General features: G+C 41.8%; 1 protein-coding gene across 1 annotated transcript in view; it reads left to right on the plus strand.

The window, feature by feature from the left end:
• The first annotated feature begins 912 nt into the window (after positions 1 to 912).
• The window catches only part of PSMD11 (proteasome 26S subunit, non-ATPase 11), a 30362-nt gene continuing 12945 nt past the window's right edge, over positions 913 to 18329 (plus strand). The window contains exons 1-5 of the mRNA XM_060082004.1: positions 913 to 1040; positions 3411 to 3512; positions 8820 to 8944; positions 16067 to 16138; positions 16539 to 16596. Coding sequence (XP_059937987.1) covers positions 950 to 1040; positions 3411 to 3512; positions 8820 to 8944; positions 16067 to 16138; positions 16539 to 16596 — 448 coding nt within the window. The 5' untranslated portion in view covers positions 913 to 949. The remainder of the gene's footprint in view (positions 1041 to 3410; positions 3513 to 8819; positions 8945 to 16066; positions 16139 to 16538; positions 16597 to 18329) is intronic.

Consider the following 18329-nt stretch of genomic DNA (forward strand, 5'->3'; position numbering starts at 1 on the left):
GGACCACCAGGGAAGTCCCAGTATATTGCATTTTTGGATTGTCTTCACCTGCAGGAGTATCTTCCTCATACTGCACTGCCTGTATATGTTTTAGTACTCCTTTAAGTTCAACCCTCAGTGGGCACATAGAATGTCTTTTTTTCCCTTCTACTTGACAGCTTTTCAGATATCTGTGATTTTAGTTGAAGGCACTGGAGACACTGGAAGGAAAAATCCGTTTTTTCTTTATTGATCTGGGGAGTTGGAGTAGCTGTTAGATTTCTATGTGACCCCCCAACAGGGATTGAGTGAATGGGGGCAAAGATGATATTTTACTTTCTAACATCAGTTTTCTCTAACACTGGTGCGTTTAATCACAGCCTGGCTAGGATTCTGTAGGATTGTAGCCTGGAAAGTGTGTGTGTGTGTGTGTGTGTGTGTGCGCGCGCGCGCGCGAGTCCCACGTGTTGCCGAACACTTGAACGCATTTGAATGGTGCTATTCTTTGTCTGCCACATAGTGAGCACTTTATAAGATCATTTATTGCCGTGAATGAATGGCTGAATGTGGAAGCTACAAAGAAAGCTAAACAGCTTTCACTGGATACCCACCGGGTGCTCACATACTCCTGTCAAGGGCGAGCGAGGGGAGTCGGGGTTAAGAGGCCTCTTTTAGGGTGGGTGGGGATTAGCCTCGGGCTCCTATTGCTAGACACCGCCTCTTTTATTCGTGGGTAGCCGCTGGGCGGTGCTGGAGAGCCTCGCTGGTGGGCGGCAAGCTCCCCAGCTCTCATCCACACCCCTACATCCCTCCTTCCCCGCCCCGCGGAGAGACTACAACTCCCGTGGTGCTCTGGGAGTGGAGGAGGCGGGGCAAATGAGGGGAGTGGGGAGAGCCGCGAGGGTGGGCCTTCCGGGCGTGTGTTTCCGGCGTCGGCGGCCTCGGCCGGGGACGGTGTGAGAGCGGTAAGATGGCGGCTGCGGCAGTGGTGGAGTTCCAGAGAGCCCAGTCTCTACTCAGCACCGACCGGGAGGCCTCCATTGACATCCTCCACTCCATCGGTAAGGGTCGCCGCGCCCCCTCTCCGGCCCCACCGGCCCAGCTCTGCCTGTGTCGGTCCACGGCGGCGGAGCGGGGCCAGGCTAGCGGGCTCTGGTGCTGCTGACTCACTGTGTGTGTGAGGGGGGCCGGGCCGGGGGCTCAGGCCGCTCGGAGCTCCCTGGGGCTTCCTGGTCCCCACCCCGGTGGGAAGCCCCGAGGCAACCCCGGCGCTCACTCGCCGGCTGCTGACTCACGGTGGGCTTGGCGCGGTGTGGGAGAGTGGGCCGAGCCGGGGCCCCACCACTATCCAGCCTTGTCTCCCGCTCTGGCCCGTGCGGGCTGGCCCGGGACCGCGAGCGGTGCTGGCCGGTGGGCTGGTCGCGAACTGGGCTGAGCGCCTCGAGTTGAGGGCCTTGGCGAAACCCGCTCTGGACAGGCATTTCCCGCCGTTGTTCTCAGCCCAGCCTGCTCGGGTGGGAGCGCGAGCGCAAGCGCTCGTTCTTTTGGAGTTTCCTTCCCCAGGACGCTGGGAGCTGCTACTTTTCGCAGCCCCTCCGCGGAAGGCTCCACTTCAGGGGGTCTCTTTCTGAGTGTGGTTTGAAATACCGAGGGGACACACACCTCGGATTGGCATTTGGTTTGGGGAGGTGACCGAGACGTTCCTTTGCCCCCCGTGTAGGGTGTGAGAGCGAGGTGTTGGCGTGGGACCGCCCGGCCAGAGGAGGTGACTAATCGGTCCTAGTCTGCCGTAGAGGGTGGAAGAGAGTTCGGGGAGTTAGTTGTCAGCCGCGGAGTTCTGGGAACTCTTTGGAACCGGCCGGCTGCACGTTGCTGGAGAAAATCAAAGAAAAACATGTTAGCGCTGTAGTATGATTGCCTTACACCTTGCACACGACTGGAAAACTGAAATGGGAGCCGGAGCCCGTCGCTTCCGACAGTTTTCTGCTGGGATTCAGGTGCGACCAGAAACAAATTTATCATGACAGAGAGGGCGTTTAATGTTCAGCCATCAAGGGTTCAGTTAGGGCATGGGCTAGCTCTTCACTGCACATGTAGTAGTCTGATCTTTTTTAATGTAGCTTGAGAAGATTTCGGGTTGAATCAACAAGTAGTTTGCACGTGTATGTGGGACCTCAAGGCTGTTGGCTTTTATGTCGACTCATTAGTCCGTTGAATTTTGGTACTCTCGACTTTCATGGAGGAAGGACAGTGACAAGATCTTGATGTCTTTATCTTTGGGGTTACTAGAAAAAGGGAGGAAGTGGGGGTTACGATGCATCAGTGAATGGCTGATATTGGTAAATAAAGGGTGTTTCCTTTTGAAGTTCTGATCTTGACTTAAGTCAGTTTTAGTTAAGAACCAGAGTCATTTTCAATGTGTATTTTCTTCCTGTGAATACACACTAATATTTAGAACTAATGTGAGAAACATGGATTTTATTTTATTTTTTGTGCCTATTGCCTAATACGTTGTCTTGTATAAAGTGCGAATTATGGTAAACATTATAATTAGAGTATTTCTTGCTTGCCCACTATATTAGGAGAGAGTTCCCTTGAAAGCTTTCCTGTTAGAACAAGCTTGAGTCATGATGGTTGACAGCCTTACTTTTTCCGGACTCCATCATGGAGTATCAAAATCTTGGTTTTTGTCAAGTCATGATGCTTTGTGAGAGAAGTGATAACTAGTGATGATTGCTAAAATTATCACTACAAACTTGAAGAGGCTGTCCAGTGTTTGAGTGGTAGAATAGTTATTAACAGTTGGAAGTGGGACACATAGCACAAAGTTATTTTAACAGGTCCTGAATCCCTTAAAGTAGCATTCCCTCCTAAGAATCACACTGGAGCTTTGACAGGGTTATGTTTCCTGAATGGCTTTGTAGAATTATTTATCCCTAACACACCCATCAGCTGAGGCTCTCCACAGGCCTAAAGTTTATTGAAAGACTTTTGACTTTATAGTTATCAGTAACTTGGTCATTTGATTTTAGTTTGTGGCAGGTAAATGCACAGACAGGCATGTTTAATATTTTCACATAACATAGTTCCTGGCATGGGGCTTACCACCACAACTGGAAGAACTTGTTTGAATTTTGCATTAACCAAGTGGCAGCAACAGAAATCTCAGTGTATGTGGGTAAGGGAAATTCTAATTGGTAGAATGAAAAGACACATTTAAAATCAAAAGAGAGGAATCTATTCTTATGATATACATGGGACATGTGCTACATGATCATTTTACTTTTTCTTTAGAGTTTTTTTTTAAAGCTCTCTAGAATTTGTCTTTTGCTAACTGTTTGAGTTTGTAGTTGGTCTTGTGAGGGTGAAATCTCCCTTAGTTTTCATTTTTTTGTCAGAATTTTAAGAGAGTTTGCATTTGTCTCTCCCAGTGAAGCGTGACATTCAGGAGAACGATGAGGAGGCGGTGCAGGTCAAAGAGCAGAGCATCCTGGAGCTGGGGTCTCTCCTGGCAAAGACTGGGCAAGCTGCAGGTAAGTGCTGCAAGTGGATTGCTTTCTTTTACCTGAGATGCTGCGTGAAATTTTTTTTTTTTTTTTTTTTTTTGGTTGGAGTGAGGGAACATAGGAATGCATCCATACAGTTTATTGGTAGTGTAATTCAATTTTATTGCCCACTTGTTGAGCTTTAGTTTTCTATCAGGAAGTTAAGAGACCTTTACACTCACTCCTTTCATTGAAGACTTTTGTTCTGCAGATGAGGGGAAAAAATCCTGTTTCTTTTGGAATATAGTGATCTGTGATTTGTTTCTCGTTTGAATTTTCACCGCATTCCGTTACATGTGGGCAGTAGCAGTCTTTGGTGATTTCATGGAGCTGCTCTGATGTATTTAAGGTGGATAGTGACTCTAGGCCCCTGACTTCAAAATGACTAGGCATTTTGTGTCCAAGGAAGTGGCTTTGCTATCTTTTTTTCCTGATACACAATGAGTAAGACATCAAATGGAGAGAACCTTCCCAGGATTTCTCCACTGGTACCTAGGGCTTTGTGCCTGTGTTGCCCAAACATTCTAGTTGTAATTGAACCATTGACTTTGCAAGCTCTGAGATGATATTCTGATGATGGGTGTGTCCTTAGAAGGAGAGAGTCTTGTTGACAAGGAAGGGCTTTTGACCAGTAAAGTGACAATAGTATTTAGAGAGTAGCCTGCTTAAACGTAAAGTGGATGATTTTTGTCAACTTTAAAGTGAATTTAGAGCTTATCTGATTAGAATGGATTAAACATGGTTGATCTCGTGAATTACTTCCCCCAAATTATGTTGTTATCCAAAAGGATGATACGTGTAAGTTAGCAAAATTTCTTGAACTTGAAAACAAAGATCTTTTCCAATTAAGGATGATAACTTATTAATTATTAGGCTCAGTCAATAGAAAGTTGAATAAAGTTGTATGAAATTGGGAGGATGTGTTTATATGGATCTTGTACCTTATTTAAAATATCATTAAAAATATCTATAATAAGAAAAACTGTTTTTGAGTGCTTATTATGAACTAGTTATTGTTTTAAGCCCAAACAGGATTTAGCTTATTGAATCCTCGAAACAACTTGGTAAGGTATATACTATTACCTATTTTATACCTGAGGAAACTGAGCACAGAAAAGTTAAATATCTTATTTAAGGGCACTCAGCTAGTATGGGAGACTCAGAATTTGAATCCATGTAGTCCTATTTCAGAGCTCATGACCTTGAAGTATTTGCTTTCCATAGTTATCCACTTATGAGTTATCAGTGGTAGGTGGTGGTTTTTTCATTTTAGGCTGACTTCTCTCCTATTTAACATGTTTATGGATTCTTTTGTCAGTTAATGTGAGCTTGGGGTTGCAAAACACTTTTGATCATTAGTCCACATGAAATATAATTAATAAGATCATTTTCCTGAAAGAATTAGAAAACCAGGTGAAATGATTTTTTTTTTTTTTTTGGCCGTGCTCTGTGGCTCTTGAGATCTTAGTTTCCTGAACAGGGTTTGAATCTGGGCCCTTGGCAGTGAGAGCCCAAAGTCCTAACCACTGGACTGCCAGGGAATTCCCTGAAACGATTTTTCTGTTGTTGATGATTCAAATGTCTGTTTTTCTCAAGTAGAATGGGTAATTAAGAACAGCATGTAGTATAGTCAGTGTTTCAGAAAATTTGTCCAAAAATGTTACTTCTTTGCTTGAAGTTACTGTTTCATGCTTTACTCTCTCCTTATTCCTTGCCCTCCCCTCCCTGTGACCTACCTGAGAAGTTTAGAAGTGTACAGGGAAACTTATTGGAATTTAACAGGTCAATCATAAGAATTTTAAAAAACATTTCTAGGTTACTTATCATCGTTTTCTAAGAAAGACTTTGACAAGTATAGTAAGGAAGTTTCCGGGCCTACATTCATTTACCTATCTTTGCTATTAATAATTGATCGGTTTGTGTTGTTTCCTTTGATTTTTGGGTTCCCTGAGAACAGAAAACATGTCTGTTCCATTGATTTCCAATTTTGTTTTGTTATGCATTTAATATATGGCTAGCACTGCGCTAAGTACTCTACTCAAAAAGTTTAAGGTAGGGTCCCTGATGGACATCAGTCACTTGGGAATTAGTGAATAAGACAGTGTCTGATGCAGAATAGTGATTGAAAGTAGTGGTGTTCGTCATCAGACATGATGCCTAGGCTCAGGATTTGCAGATTTCATAGCCTGAGACTCTTAAAAGGAGTGTGTTGAGTTCTGTGAGGTTCTGAAAAGGAAGTTCTGGTCACAGTTGCAAATAATTTCAGTAAGAATAGAAGGAAGAACTCAATATGATTCTATAAGAATTAAAAAAAAATCAGTGTGAAAATGGAAAGAAACGGAATATAACCAAGAACGACTAAGAAACAGTAATAGACGAAAATGAAAAGTGAACCGAGTCTTTGGCAACTAAGAGGTCATTTGTTTTTCTGTTAGAGTAGGAAGAATAACTTGGAGAAGACACTGTAATGCTAGCAAGTGCTGGCGAGAAGGGCAGGCTCCTTAGCTCACGTTTCACTTCTGCCTTTTCCAGGAAGGAAAATGATTTTCAAAAAGAAAACGATAGAAATAACATCAGAAAGAGAGAATTAAAGCTAAGGTAGGTAAGAGAAGAGAGAGCAGGTAGTCTTTTTTAAATAAGTTCAAGTTTCTAGGCTCTGACAACTTCTGTCTTTTAATATCAAAAGAATAGTTGTAGCAGATATATTTATAGAGCCACTATTATTCTGAGAAAAATCATGGAGGGTGGAGAGGTATAAGGAAACTGAGGATGGGCAGAACATTATTCCACGTTTCAAAAAGATAACGAAAAGAATAAATTCTAGACACTGTAAACTGGTGATCATCGGTAAAGTTCCAGGACAGATGATTTGATAAGTAGGTTTTAAGCACATAAAGCAGTGGGTTTATTAAGAAAAGGTTATTCCAAACTCACCTTGGTTCTCTTTGGTTAGCCTTATCAGACAGCAGATTTTCAGGGTTCCACGGGCAACGGCTTGCCAACTGTCTTTGTAGATAAAGTTTTGTTGGAACATAGCCATACCCATTTGTTTACATACTGCCCATGACTGCTTCTGTACTACACTGGCTGAGTTGAGTACCTGCCACTGAGACCATATAGCCCACAGAGCCAAAAATATTTACTGTCTGGTCCTTCACAGAAAACGTTTGCCAACCCCTGGGATAGGAAGAATGATATAGACAACATATCTGATGTAAGCAGGGTCTTTGAACATTTGCCATGACAAATGGATCATTTGTCGACCTGGGGGAAGTCTCTAGCATCATGTCATAGGGATCTGTCCTTGTTCTTCTGGTCAGTATCTGGCAGTATAGCTAAAGCCGTATCAGAAGGTGTGCTTATTTTTGTAGATGATTCAGTACAGTAGAGAACAGAATTAAGATTCAGAGTTATTGTCAAAGCCAGCAAGATTAAATTCAGTGTAGAAAGTATAAAGTTATATACTTAAACTATTTATCAAAACAGAAGAACGTGGGGAATTGCCTCTCTATGCAAAAAGACCTTATGGACTCAGTCTGAACAAAGAGTGCTATTAGCAAAAGCAAAACATGCTTCTTGTGTTACATGTGGCAGTCCAGTCAGGAGAATTAAGCCATGACTACTGGTCTGACCCTACATGGAACGTTGATTCAGTTCTGGGGACCACAAGTGGTACATTTGCAAACTAGAGTTAATTCAGAGGAGGGCAACTAAGGTGACAAGGAATCTAGAAACCAGGACATTGGAGGAACAGTTGAAATAGTTAAAGCTGTTTAGCTTGGAGAAAGGGAAAGTTAGGGAGATATGAGTGATAGTTACCTTCAAATATTTGAAGCCACGTGGAAAGAGGGTATAGACTCATGTTTCAGAAAAGAACAATTTAGTTTGACCAGCACTGGAATCGTCTACTTTCTGAATATTTCTGTCACTAGGGAGTGTTTAGATTTGTTCAAGCATAGTGGGAAATGCTGTTTCAGAAGGGACATTGCACTAGACTGCTTTTAAAAGACTATGATTATATAACGTAATTGAAGTTTGCATAAATGCAAAAGTAATTTGAGGGAGAGAAATCAGTGTAGCCTGGCATTGGCATGGAAGACTCACTAGGACTTCAGCTGGACCTAAAAGGGCGTCTAAGATCTACATAGGTCGAAGTGATGGGGAGGGATTCCAGGTGGAAATGCAGCATGAGCGAGGCATGAAAGCAGGCGTGTGTGTAGTCGGTACAGGGGTGAATGGAGTGGCAGAATTGGAAAAAAATCCTAGACGGTGGGATTCACAGGTCAGTACTGGGGAGTGAAGGGAAAGATGAACTTTTCCACTCTGCATAAAGTTCCTTTTATACCTGACACAGTCCCATGTATCCTGTGACTGTGCAGGCAGATGAGGATTCAAGACCCTGAATTAGCATTCTCAGGAGGGGGAGGCTTGCTTGCCCTGAATTTGAGTTCTCAGGAGGATGAGTCTACAGTTGGAGGCAGTGGCCCTAAAGTAATTTTAACCTACATTCCAAAAGTACTTCCTTAGTCGTTTAGTTGAAATATTCTCTAAGTTTCACGTTTGTTTCTAAAGGTGCTCCCTTAGATTACTGTGCCACCCTCTTTTCTTACATAAGGGGTGGGGGGAACCTCTGTGATTGACGGCTTTTTTATCATAGTTTAAGACTTAGGTTTTGCCGATTAATGAGGAATTTTAAAAGGTTGTAGTATAACTCTAAGGGAAAGACACCCTAACTTTTATGTGAAAAGTTGATTCAGAAGAGTGCCATGGAAATTATATTGGTAAAAGGCTAAGCTGGGCATTATTACTTCAGGAAGGGAGGAAAAAAGGAACCTGGAATTGAAAATCTCTGTTTACGGGGAACTGCTGAGACAGACTTGGTTGGAAATTAGGAAAAAAAAAAATTTAACTCCTATAACCTGATAAATTTGGTAGCTGTGGGGAAGTAATTTTGTCTAAGGTGGTAGAGGCATAGCATATTTCGTGTTCTAGAAAACTGTTTTCTGAGAGTGTGAGTACTTTGCTGTACTCATGAGGCAGACAGACATGAGCTTTTCCCAGGACCCTCACAGTAATCCAGAGGCTGAGTGGGGAATGGAATACAGATTTGGTATATGTTGTTAACTTTTTTGCTACTCCATTACCTGCTAAGAATGCTTTAAATTCCTACTAAGTTTCATTTTGACTGATTCCAGACATAAGTACTGGTTTTATGATCTTGGGTCATTTTTTAATGGGTATTTTGTCCCTAATATTGATGTGTACTTTTTCCTGTCTGATTTGCCTTCCACACAGAGCTTGGAGGACTGCTGAAATATGTGCGACCCTTCTTGAATTCCATCAGCAAGGCTAAAGCAGCTCGTCTGGTCCGATCTCTTCTTGATCTGTTTCTTGATATGGAAGCAGCTACAGGACAGGAGGTAAGCTATTTTAATGACAGAAGGTAGACAATATGGAGCAAAGTGTTGTTTCAGTGAAAGAAATGCCTGCCTGCATTGTGGTACTAATGTGGAAGGGACAACTGGGAGGACAGCGCAGGACTTATCATGTCAGTTTCTCTTTGTTACAGGGCATTTGATACTTTGGGTCTGTTCCATGCTTTGCTTTGTAAGTGGAGATTGTCAGTGGTCCCTGGAATCCTCATTACATCAGGGTCACAAACTGATTCTTGTCTTTGAGGTATTGTATTGCCACACCTTTGTAATGTTTTCTGTGTCTGTGGTACCTTTCATTCTGTGTCACAAAGCTCCTTGTGAGCACTAATTAAGTCTTGTCGCATCCCTTCTTGGCATGTCTTGTACTGCATTTATGCCTTTATTGAGGGGTGAGCATCCATCTGTTTTTGTCTTGTGTGTGCAGAAGTGACTGGTATACCTGTACATGTCCCCTGTGAGTTCAGACTAGACCCTGAGCTGCACTGAAGAGTGCCTCTTTGGAATCACTGAGCCTCTTCCCATTCTTCAAAGATAGCTGTATTGTCTGCAATTCAGGAGAAGGAGACGCTACCAAAGTTAAAATTCATTCTGTAAAAAGTGGCAGATTCAAGCAGGGTATATGGTGGTTGCTTGAATCTGTCTGTAGGAAGACTATAGTTGTTGTCTTTTCTGTAGATTTATTGATCAGCACTCACTAGTGCCTGCTATGTGTTAGGCACTGTTATAGATACTGGGGATTCATTTGTAACAGCATACAGTTGTTGCTCTCATGAGAATTATATTTTACTGATGAAGGCAGGTGATAAATATATAAAACATCATGGTATAAAGGCAGGGATAAGAATTGGTAGTTGGTTATTTTATATATATATCTATATATATATCTCATTGTGTGCCGTAGCCTCTGTGGGTGTAAAAGATATGAAGGGGCTTAGTGGCATATTGAGTACATAATGGGGAACTTCAGAAACCTAGCACATATGGATCTCACTTTGAAATCATGTAAAATGGTTTTACAAAAACCATTCTGTAAAATCTGGTTTCTTGCCTTAATGATTCTTTGAAACCTAGTTTCAACACCATAAACTAACTTCATTGTAGAAAATTCATCTGTAGTGAAGTCTTCAAATTCATTTGTTTCTGGGAGAACTGTGTTTCATGACAGTAGATCAAAAATAGATATGTAGATAGCTGCCTTTTGAACCAAAGCATTAAAATTATTTTTATGAATAATTTAAAAGAAAAAGTGATTTTTCTAAGGGGCACTACTCTTACATCTAACCCTAATTTTTTAAAAAAATTGTATTTGTTCTCATGAAAAAGTGACACCCCATCTTTTGTTTGAATTAGGATGCCTTGTTCTTTTTTTTTTTCCCTTGGCTACGCCGTGCGGCATGTGGGGTCTTAGTTCCCCAACTAGGGGTCGAACCCGCGCCCCCTGCATTGGAAGAAGCGTGGATGGAGTCTTAACCACTGGACCGCTAGGGAAGTCCCCTAGGATGCCTTAGAATGGACTGACCAATAAGTATTAGCTTGAAACAGACTAATAAATGTTACTTGGAACATTTTAGGCAGAAAAAATTAATTATCCAAGCTGCTTCTTTGACACTGAAGTCTTGGAATTTGTCCCTTCCCATAACATAGAGCTGACTCTGGATAGAATTGCTGTTGTTTAATGATTGGTTCTACTCCTTTATCCAAATTATTGAAATCATAATTTAGTGCTCTCCTGTTAATTGGCTAGTGGGGTTTACTGGCCTTTGTCATGTGTTCCATGTCTGGGTAGGCCCTCCTTTAACTGTGTGTGTACATTGCTGTTGTTCATTGCACATTACTTTTTTGTCAACTAGAAACCTTTCTTCCTTATCTTAGGGTGAAAGGAAACACTCTCAGGTACTGTGTCATTTTATTGTCAGTGTCATCTTAGTGCCGAGTAAGAGCTGTTGGTTTCTTTTGTTTTTGATGTTTAGTAGTGTAGCTTTTTTTTTTTTTTTTTTTTAAGATTTAATTTTATTTATTTTTGGCTGCGTTGGTTCTTCGTTGCTGTGTGCAGGCTTTCTCTAACTGTGGTGAGCGGGTGCTACTTTTCCTTGTGGTGCGTGGGCTTCTCATTGCAGTGGCTTCTCTTGTTGCATAGCACGGGCTCTAGGCGCGCAGGCTTCAGTAGTTGCGGCACGCGGGCTCAGTAGTTGTGGCTCACGGGCTCTAGAGTGCAGGCTCAGTAGTTATGGCGCACGGGCTTAGTTGCTCCGCGGCATGTGGGGTCTTCCCGGACCAGGGATTGAACCTGTGTCCCCTGCATTGGCAGGTGGATTCTTATCCACTGTGCCACCAGGGAAGTCACAGTAGTTTAGCTTTTTATCAAGAGCGAGAGTCTTAATCCACTTAGCAGGTCTTCTTTCAGTAATTTTTGTGGCCTGTAGGTTATTTGCTTGTTTTGGAATAAATTATCAATCATCCAGATGGTGCTACTTGTACCTCAAACTCAACATGGCAACATCAGCATCCAACCATTTATTAAATTCTGTCAATGCAACTTTCTTCAGTCTCTGTTCTCCACCTCTTTTTATATTTCTTCTCTATGTACAGCTGCCGTCTAGTTTGGGTTCTAATTCTTCTCTTTTTTTTTGAGGTATTGTTGATATATACAGTGGGTTCTAATTATTTCTTTCTTTTTTTTTAACATCTTTATTGGAGTATAATTGCTTTACGAATTATTTCTTACTTAGACTATTGCAAAAGCCTCGTACCACCATTTTGAGAGATATCCCCACCAAGTAACCCTCTGAACGTTTTATTCCCCTCACTGTTCACCCGTAACTTGAGCCTTCAGTGACTCTCTGTTGCCTACAGAATTAGGTATTACGTGTTTTTCTACAATACAGCTTAGCATGACAGTCTGATCTCCTAGTACTCTATGAAGTGTACCAAACATAGCCAGCCTTGTTGGATACTTGCTGGGCAAGTCCTGTACACTCTTCATGATAGTACCTTTCCGTTTGGTAGTTCCATGTCAAGTACTACCTCCTCTGAAATCTTTCCTTGTTGACGTCACTGTGATCTTAACTCTTCAGTGATCCACATTATATTTTGTACATGTTATATTTTTGATTATGCCTTGTATGATGATTACTTGAACATTTGCGTTATTTTCTTCCCTTTTTAAAATTTTTAAAAATAATTATTTATTTATTTTTGGCTGCTTTGGGTCTTCGTTGCTGCACGCAGGCTTTCTCTAGTTGTGGCAAGCAGGGGCTACTCTTCATTGTGGTGCGTGGGCTTCTCGTCGCGGTGGCTTCTCTTGTTGTGGAGCACGGGCTCTAGGTGCATGGGCTTCAGTAGTTGTGGCACGCGCGCTCAGTAGTTGTGGCTTGAGGCTATAGAGCACAGGCTCAGTAGTTGTGGAGCACGGGCTTAGTTGCTCCATGGCATGTGGTATCTTCTGGACCAGGGCTCAAACCCGTGTCCCCTGCATTGGCAGGCGGATTCTTAACCACTGTGCCACCAGGAAAGTCCCTTGCTTTATTTTATTTACTGTAATATAGTCTCATTCAGGTGAAGCCCTATATCCCTTGTAGTACCACAGTGCCTTTCTCATTCCTAATTCATGGCTATTCCTTAACCATGGCTACCTCTGACCTCACCTACCATATTATTCTTTCTTTTACTTTCTTTACAGCTGTATCACTGGCCTTTTGCCTTAGCTTTAAACTGTTCTAGCTTTGGGGCATTTTTATACATCTTAGTTCCCTGACCAGGGAACTGCGTTGCTTGTGGGATCTTAGTTCCCTGACCAGGGATCGAACCTGTGCCCCCTGCAATGGAAGCACTGAGTCCTAACCACTGGACCACCACGGAAGTCCCGCTCTCAGCCTGATCTTAACACAGCTTTTTTCTTCACATCATTTCAAGTCTTTGCTTACATCTCATTTCCTCAGAGACCTTCTGTTATCACCTTATCTAAAATACCTATCTCTGCTTTCTTCGTATTTATTTTACTTATTAACCTCCCTTTCCTACTTAGAGTATGAGTTTCGTGAGGACAGGTACTGTGTCCTGTTTACTGCTGCATCCTCTGCACTTAGAGTGGTTCGGCCCAGAGAAGGTACATAACTAGTATTTGTTGAGGGAATGTGTGGATTATGCCCTCCAGATGGTAGGCGCTCAGGAGATACTTTGTTGAATTAAGACTTAAGTTTATTGACTTGAGATATAAGCATGGGGTATTGTTATTACATTTGTCTCTGTGACTCAAGGCCTCTGACTTGGGGAAACTGGATATAGTCTTCTTCATCTTGGAAAATTCTAGGTTCTTTTAAAATTCTTTGATTGACTAATGGGAAAGGATAGAGGAGCAAGTCATAGGTGGATCACTGTCATGGTACTATTGAGGCCTGAGGCAAAATATGACGTGTTAGGACATTGTTAAGAGAGCTAGGAGTTTGGGGGAGTTTGGTACCAAGAGCTAGGGTGTTGGGGAGTTTAACACCAAGAGTATGGGGGAGGGGATTTTCCTTGCCTTTTTGTATTTGGGGACTGACCATAAGTCAGATCTACAGAACAATCTTCAGCTTGCTGTATTCCAAAAGCTGATAGGATTCAGGTTAGGTTCTGCTCATTTGCAGTACTAAACTTTAGAGCCTAGGAAGTGAGGCTGTATGGGTGGGGTGGGAGACTGAGGATCGGGGTGGTTAGCAAGGGGAGGGGAGTAGAGAGTTGGGGTGAAGAAGAGGCAAGAAGAGTGAACCAGATCCCTGCCAAATAGTGAACTGAAATTCCAGAATTCATTCTACCTTCTAGGGATCTCTAGGCAGTTTCTATGGGAAGCCATTTTTTGGTATAGTCTATCCAGCTAAAACACAATAGGACATTTTAAGAAACCTTACATCAAAAATCCTGTTAATGAGGGCCTCCCTGGTGGCGCAAGTGGTTGAGAGTCCGCCTGCCGATGCAGGGGATACGGGTTCGTGCCCCGGTCTGGGAGGATCCCATATGCCGCGGAGCGGCTGGGCCCGTGAGCCATGGCCGCTGAGCCTGCGCGTCCGGAGCCTGCGCGTCCGGAGCCTGTGCTCCGCAGCGGGGGAGGCCACAACAGTGAGAGGCCCGCATACCGCAAAAAAAAAAAAAAAAAAAAAAAAAAAAAAAAAAAATCCTGTTAATGAAACAATTATTTCAAGGGAAAAAAGGGAGTTTGTGCTAGAGAATTTCAGACTTAGAATGGTAGTTAATTTTTTCCCTTAGGAATTTAGGTAATAAAGGCATATAAAAAATGGCTAAGTTTATTTATTTAAAGCTTAAAAAATACCTAATCTTGACCGTGTCAAGCTTTTGTACTCAGGTAGGGCTTCCTCCAGAAGCATGGGCTTCTTGTGTATTCTTATCCCCTTTATCAGTCATCCTTAGCATTAACAAAGGACAAAAGCTCTCAAGCTGTGTAGCAAGGCCAGTGGCCTTGAAAATTTTTTCTTAAAACTGAAGCACTGGTTTCACCAATTATAGTCCCAGATATTGCAAAGCACGTACCCTGTAATTGATAACAGATAGGCAGTTCATGTTGTACAGATGCCCCGCTCTAGGAGAAATGTCTGTATTGACCTGAGTTAATAGGCTGGGTTGAGGTAGGGTCAAGTTCTGGTCCCAACAGCTGTATACGTGACCTTGGGTGTGTCACTTAACATCTGGACTGTCAGGGAAATGGGGACGGGTTGAGATGCTAGAGTAGAACGTGTTTCTTAATTAGGGATATACATCAGAGTGGCCAACCTTTTATTCCAGACTACTGGATCAGGAGCCTAGGCGTTCATTTCTGCATTGTTTGAAAAAGCTTGCTGGGTAAAACTGATGGTAAGCATTTCTTAGCCCCCAAAGACACGTAGGACTGAAGATTTTTATTCTTGTTGCTAAAAATGTTCAGCAAAATATTTTCAGTTCCGTTCATGTCATGAACAGAGATATTACTTTGAGTTTGGCTTTTTAGAACAAAACTCAAAACTGTGAAATTGTGATTGGCTTGCTTTTATTTTAGGTTTTGTAGAATTTACTGTATGAGGGCAGTTGAGTTTAGAGTTGGGGATTAAGTAGCCACTAGGGGGCTCCAGTGAGTTATAAAGATTTCATTGACCCTTACTGGTGCATCCTCCAAATACCATGTAATGTCATCCATTTATCTAAAGGCAGAAGGTCTGTCAATTTGGATTATGCCCCTTTACTTTTCCCTCCTTGTAACATCTCTTAAGAGAACTTGGGATTTACATAGAAACCTGTTCTTTTAGCACTTAGTTCTCTGGAAAGCTCAGTTTCTTTTCATGCCCTGATTATGAATCTTAACTCACAGTAACAGAAGTGATACAAGATCTGAAGCTCTTAATATGTACTTGTCAGAGCTACTATGGCAAGGGTACCTATGGCATGTAGACTATCTAGCATAGAACACTACTTTACGTTAGTTACTTTGCATGGTACCTTACTGCTTGGGTAGCATATAGAACTGGGGTTCAAAGTGCCTTTAAAGAAAGCTTAAAAGCCCCTTAAAGTGTTAGGCTAATTCTCATTTCTTTTTACTTCCTGTAGTACAAGCTAATTTGCTGTATTGTGATGAGAATTGTTGGTTGCACTTCTTAGAATCTGGAAGGGAAAAGCCAGCTGGGCTTTTTGAGTCTTACAGGCAACTGTTAGGAGTAAGACACTTGTGCCTAGGCTGAGAATTTCTCCCGTTTATGACCAATATGGTCACATGAACACATTACTATTACTATTCAGGGAGAAATTTCTGCTTTAAAAATTTCTCAGCCATTATAGAAATCTACATTCCAGCGCTATGTATGTAGCCTGGGTCTCTCCCGGGACAGTAGAAGAGGAATCTTGAAGATGAAGCTCTTTTCCAAGGGAACACAATCTAAGCACAAAGATACTTTGTGTGTAAAAAGCCAAGTTGATTTTCCATTATGCTCTAATCACTACATATTGAGATACTGGGGATCAAGGCATGCCCCTGAGACAGTAAACATGGGTATGTAAGGAGGAGATGAAAGCTGTTCTCCAGAGCAAGGCTTGTGGGAAGAACGTGAAGACGTAATGTTGCACGTACTGTCTCTCCCCCTGTTGCAGGTCGAGTTGTGTTTAGAGTGCATCGAATGGGCCAAATCAGAGAAGAGAACTTTCTTACGCCAAGCTTTGGAGGTATGTGCCTACATTAGTACTGATTTCAGATCGCTAGGCATTTGAAGGACTGTGCATATAAGTAATACCATCCTGATCAAAAGTATTTTCAGCAACTTTGTATTATCCGGGCACCTGAAATTATCGGTAGCAGTGTCGCACTCATGAGAATTGCCCTGGTTGAAGTTTTGAGACAGACCTGCTGCTTGGCTCAGAAAAGTAAGCAGCAACGTGGTTTGGTCAGTCACTGGCTATAACAGGAGATAATATCATGGGCTAGATGATTTTTTAGGCTGAATTTGATGCTTTCATCAGGACTTGAATATTCAACAGTAACAGTTCTGTGACTGTCAATCTTTGATTTCTTTCTTTGGCTTTTTTCCTCCCCTTTCCGTCAGTCAATGCCTTTTCTCTTTCCTAGGCAAGACTGGTGTCTTTGTACTTTGATACCAAGAGGTACCAGGAAGCATTGCATTTGGGTAAGTAAGCTGGTGGAAGCTAGTAAGGCGTCTGTAGCTGGCTAAATGAATGTATTCCAAACCTGGCTACTCTTATTAGTTACATATTAATAATTTATATTCTGCCTACTTCTAAGAAGAATTTAGTGTGGCTTACATTTACTGAATCTGTCATGGAAAAATGCCATTTAGAAGTTCTAAGAAACTAACTGTCAACTTTAGAGAACAAAGGGGTCAAATTGCTCGTGTTTACTATCACATCTACTGTATCTGTTTATAATTATTCTTAAAATCTATTTTAAATATCAGGAAATTAACTGGGTGCAAATACATGGGAAACCTGAAGTGGGCCAACTAAAGGCTTTTCCTTTTGGCTTTTAAACACCGTGAAATCTTTGCCTGCTGTTTTTTTTTTTTAATTAATGGATACATCTGGACTGTTTTCCCCAGATGGAAGAACACGGCTTTCATGATCTATTAAGTTGAAAAATTGTCAATATTCAATTCTTATCCTGCAAAAATGGAAATTTCATATGGTTCAAACAACTAGTAGCGTTACAAAAAGTAACAGGTTTATTGAGATATAATTCACAGACCATAAAATTCACCCTTTAAAAGTGTACAATCAGTGATTTTTAGTATATTCACAGAATTGTGCCACTGTCACCACGGTCTGATTTCAGACGTTTTCATCGCCCCAGAGCGTAACCTTGTACCCATTAGTTGTCTCTTCCCATTAATTCCCCATCCATCATCTCTGCCTGCCCACCTTCCCAGGCAATCTACTAACTACTTTTTGCCTCTGTAGATTTGCCTATTCTGGACATTTCACATAAATGGAATCATACAGTATGTGGTCTTTTTGATTGGCTTCTTTCTCTTAGCATAATGTTTTCAAGGTTCATCTGTGTTGTAGCATATAGCAGTGCTTTTATTGATGAATAAATATTCCATTGTATAGCTGTACAACATTTTATTCATCCATTCATCAGTTGATGGACATTTAGATTGTTTCCACTTTTTGGCTATTATGAATACTGCTGTGAACAGGTTTTATGTGGACATGTTTTTCTTTTGGGTATAATATACCCAGAAGTAGAATTGCTGGATCATATGGTAACTCTGTTCAGCTTTTGAGGAACTGCCAAACTGTTTTCCAAAGTGGCTACACCATTTTACATTCTCATCAGCAGTGTATGAGGAGAGTTCCAGTTTCTCCACATGCTCACCAACATTGCCTAATATCGTCTGTCTTTTTAATTGTAGCCATCTTAGTGGGTGTGAAGTAGTATCTCATTTTGGTTTTGATTTACATTTCCCTAATGACTAAACTAGTGATGTTGAGCAGGGGGAAGAAGGTGTATTTGGAGAATGTTAGTGTGTCCAAAGCTCTTTCCTTCCCCTACCAACCCTCGTGCCTGGTGTTTCTTATGTAGTCTTGTGATGAGTGGACAGGAAGAGAGTGAGATCGAGTGTCTCTCTGAACTGGATAAGTAATTTCAGCATTTTCTGGGTGGGGATTCCCACTGTATTCAAATCTTAGGAGTAAGTTTATATGATTCTTGGCTGTAATGTCCTTTGTGTGCAGAAAGGCTTCAAAGAGATCTGTGTTTCTCTTTTGTAAGATAGCACATTAGCAGAAAATTTAAATCTTGCAAATAAATAACCTCCTTTTGAGTTCAGGCAGGTTTCTTTATCCTGAGTGTTCTTATGAGGGTGAGAGGGAAGTACTACAATATTAAAATATTAAGATT

This window comes from Mesoplodon densirostris, chromosome 18 (genome assembly GCF_025265405.1).
Source record: "Mesoplodon densirostris isolate mMesDen1 chromosome 18, mMesDen1 primary haplotype, whole genome shotgun sequence".
NCBI lineage: Eukaryota > Metazoa > Chordata > Mammalia > Artiodactyla > Ziphiidae > Mesoplodon > Mesoplodon densirostris.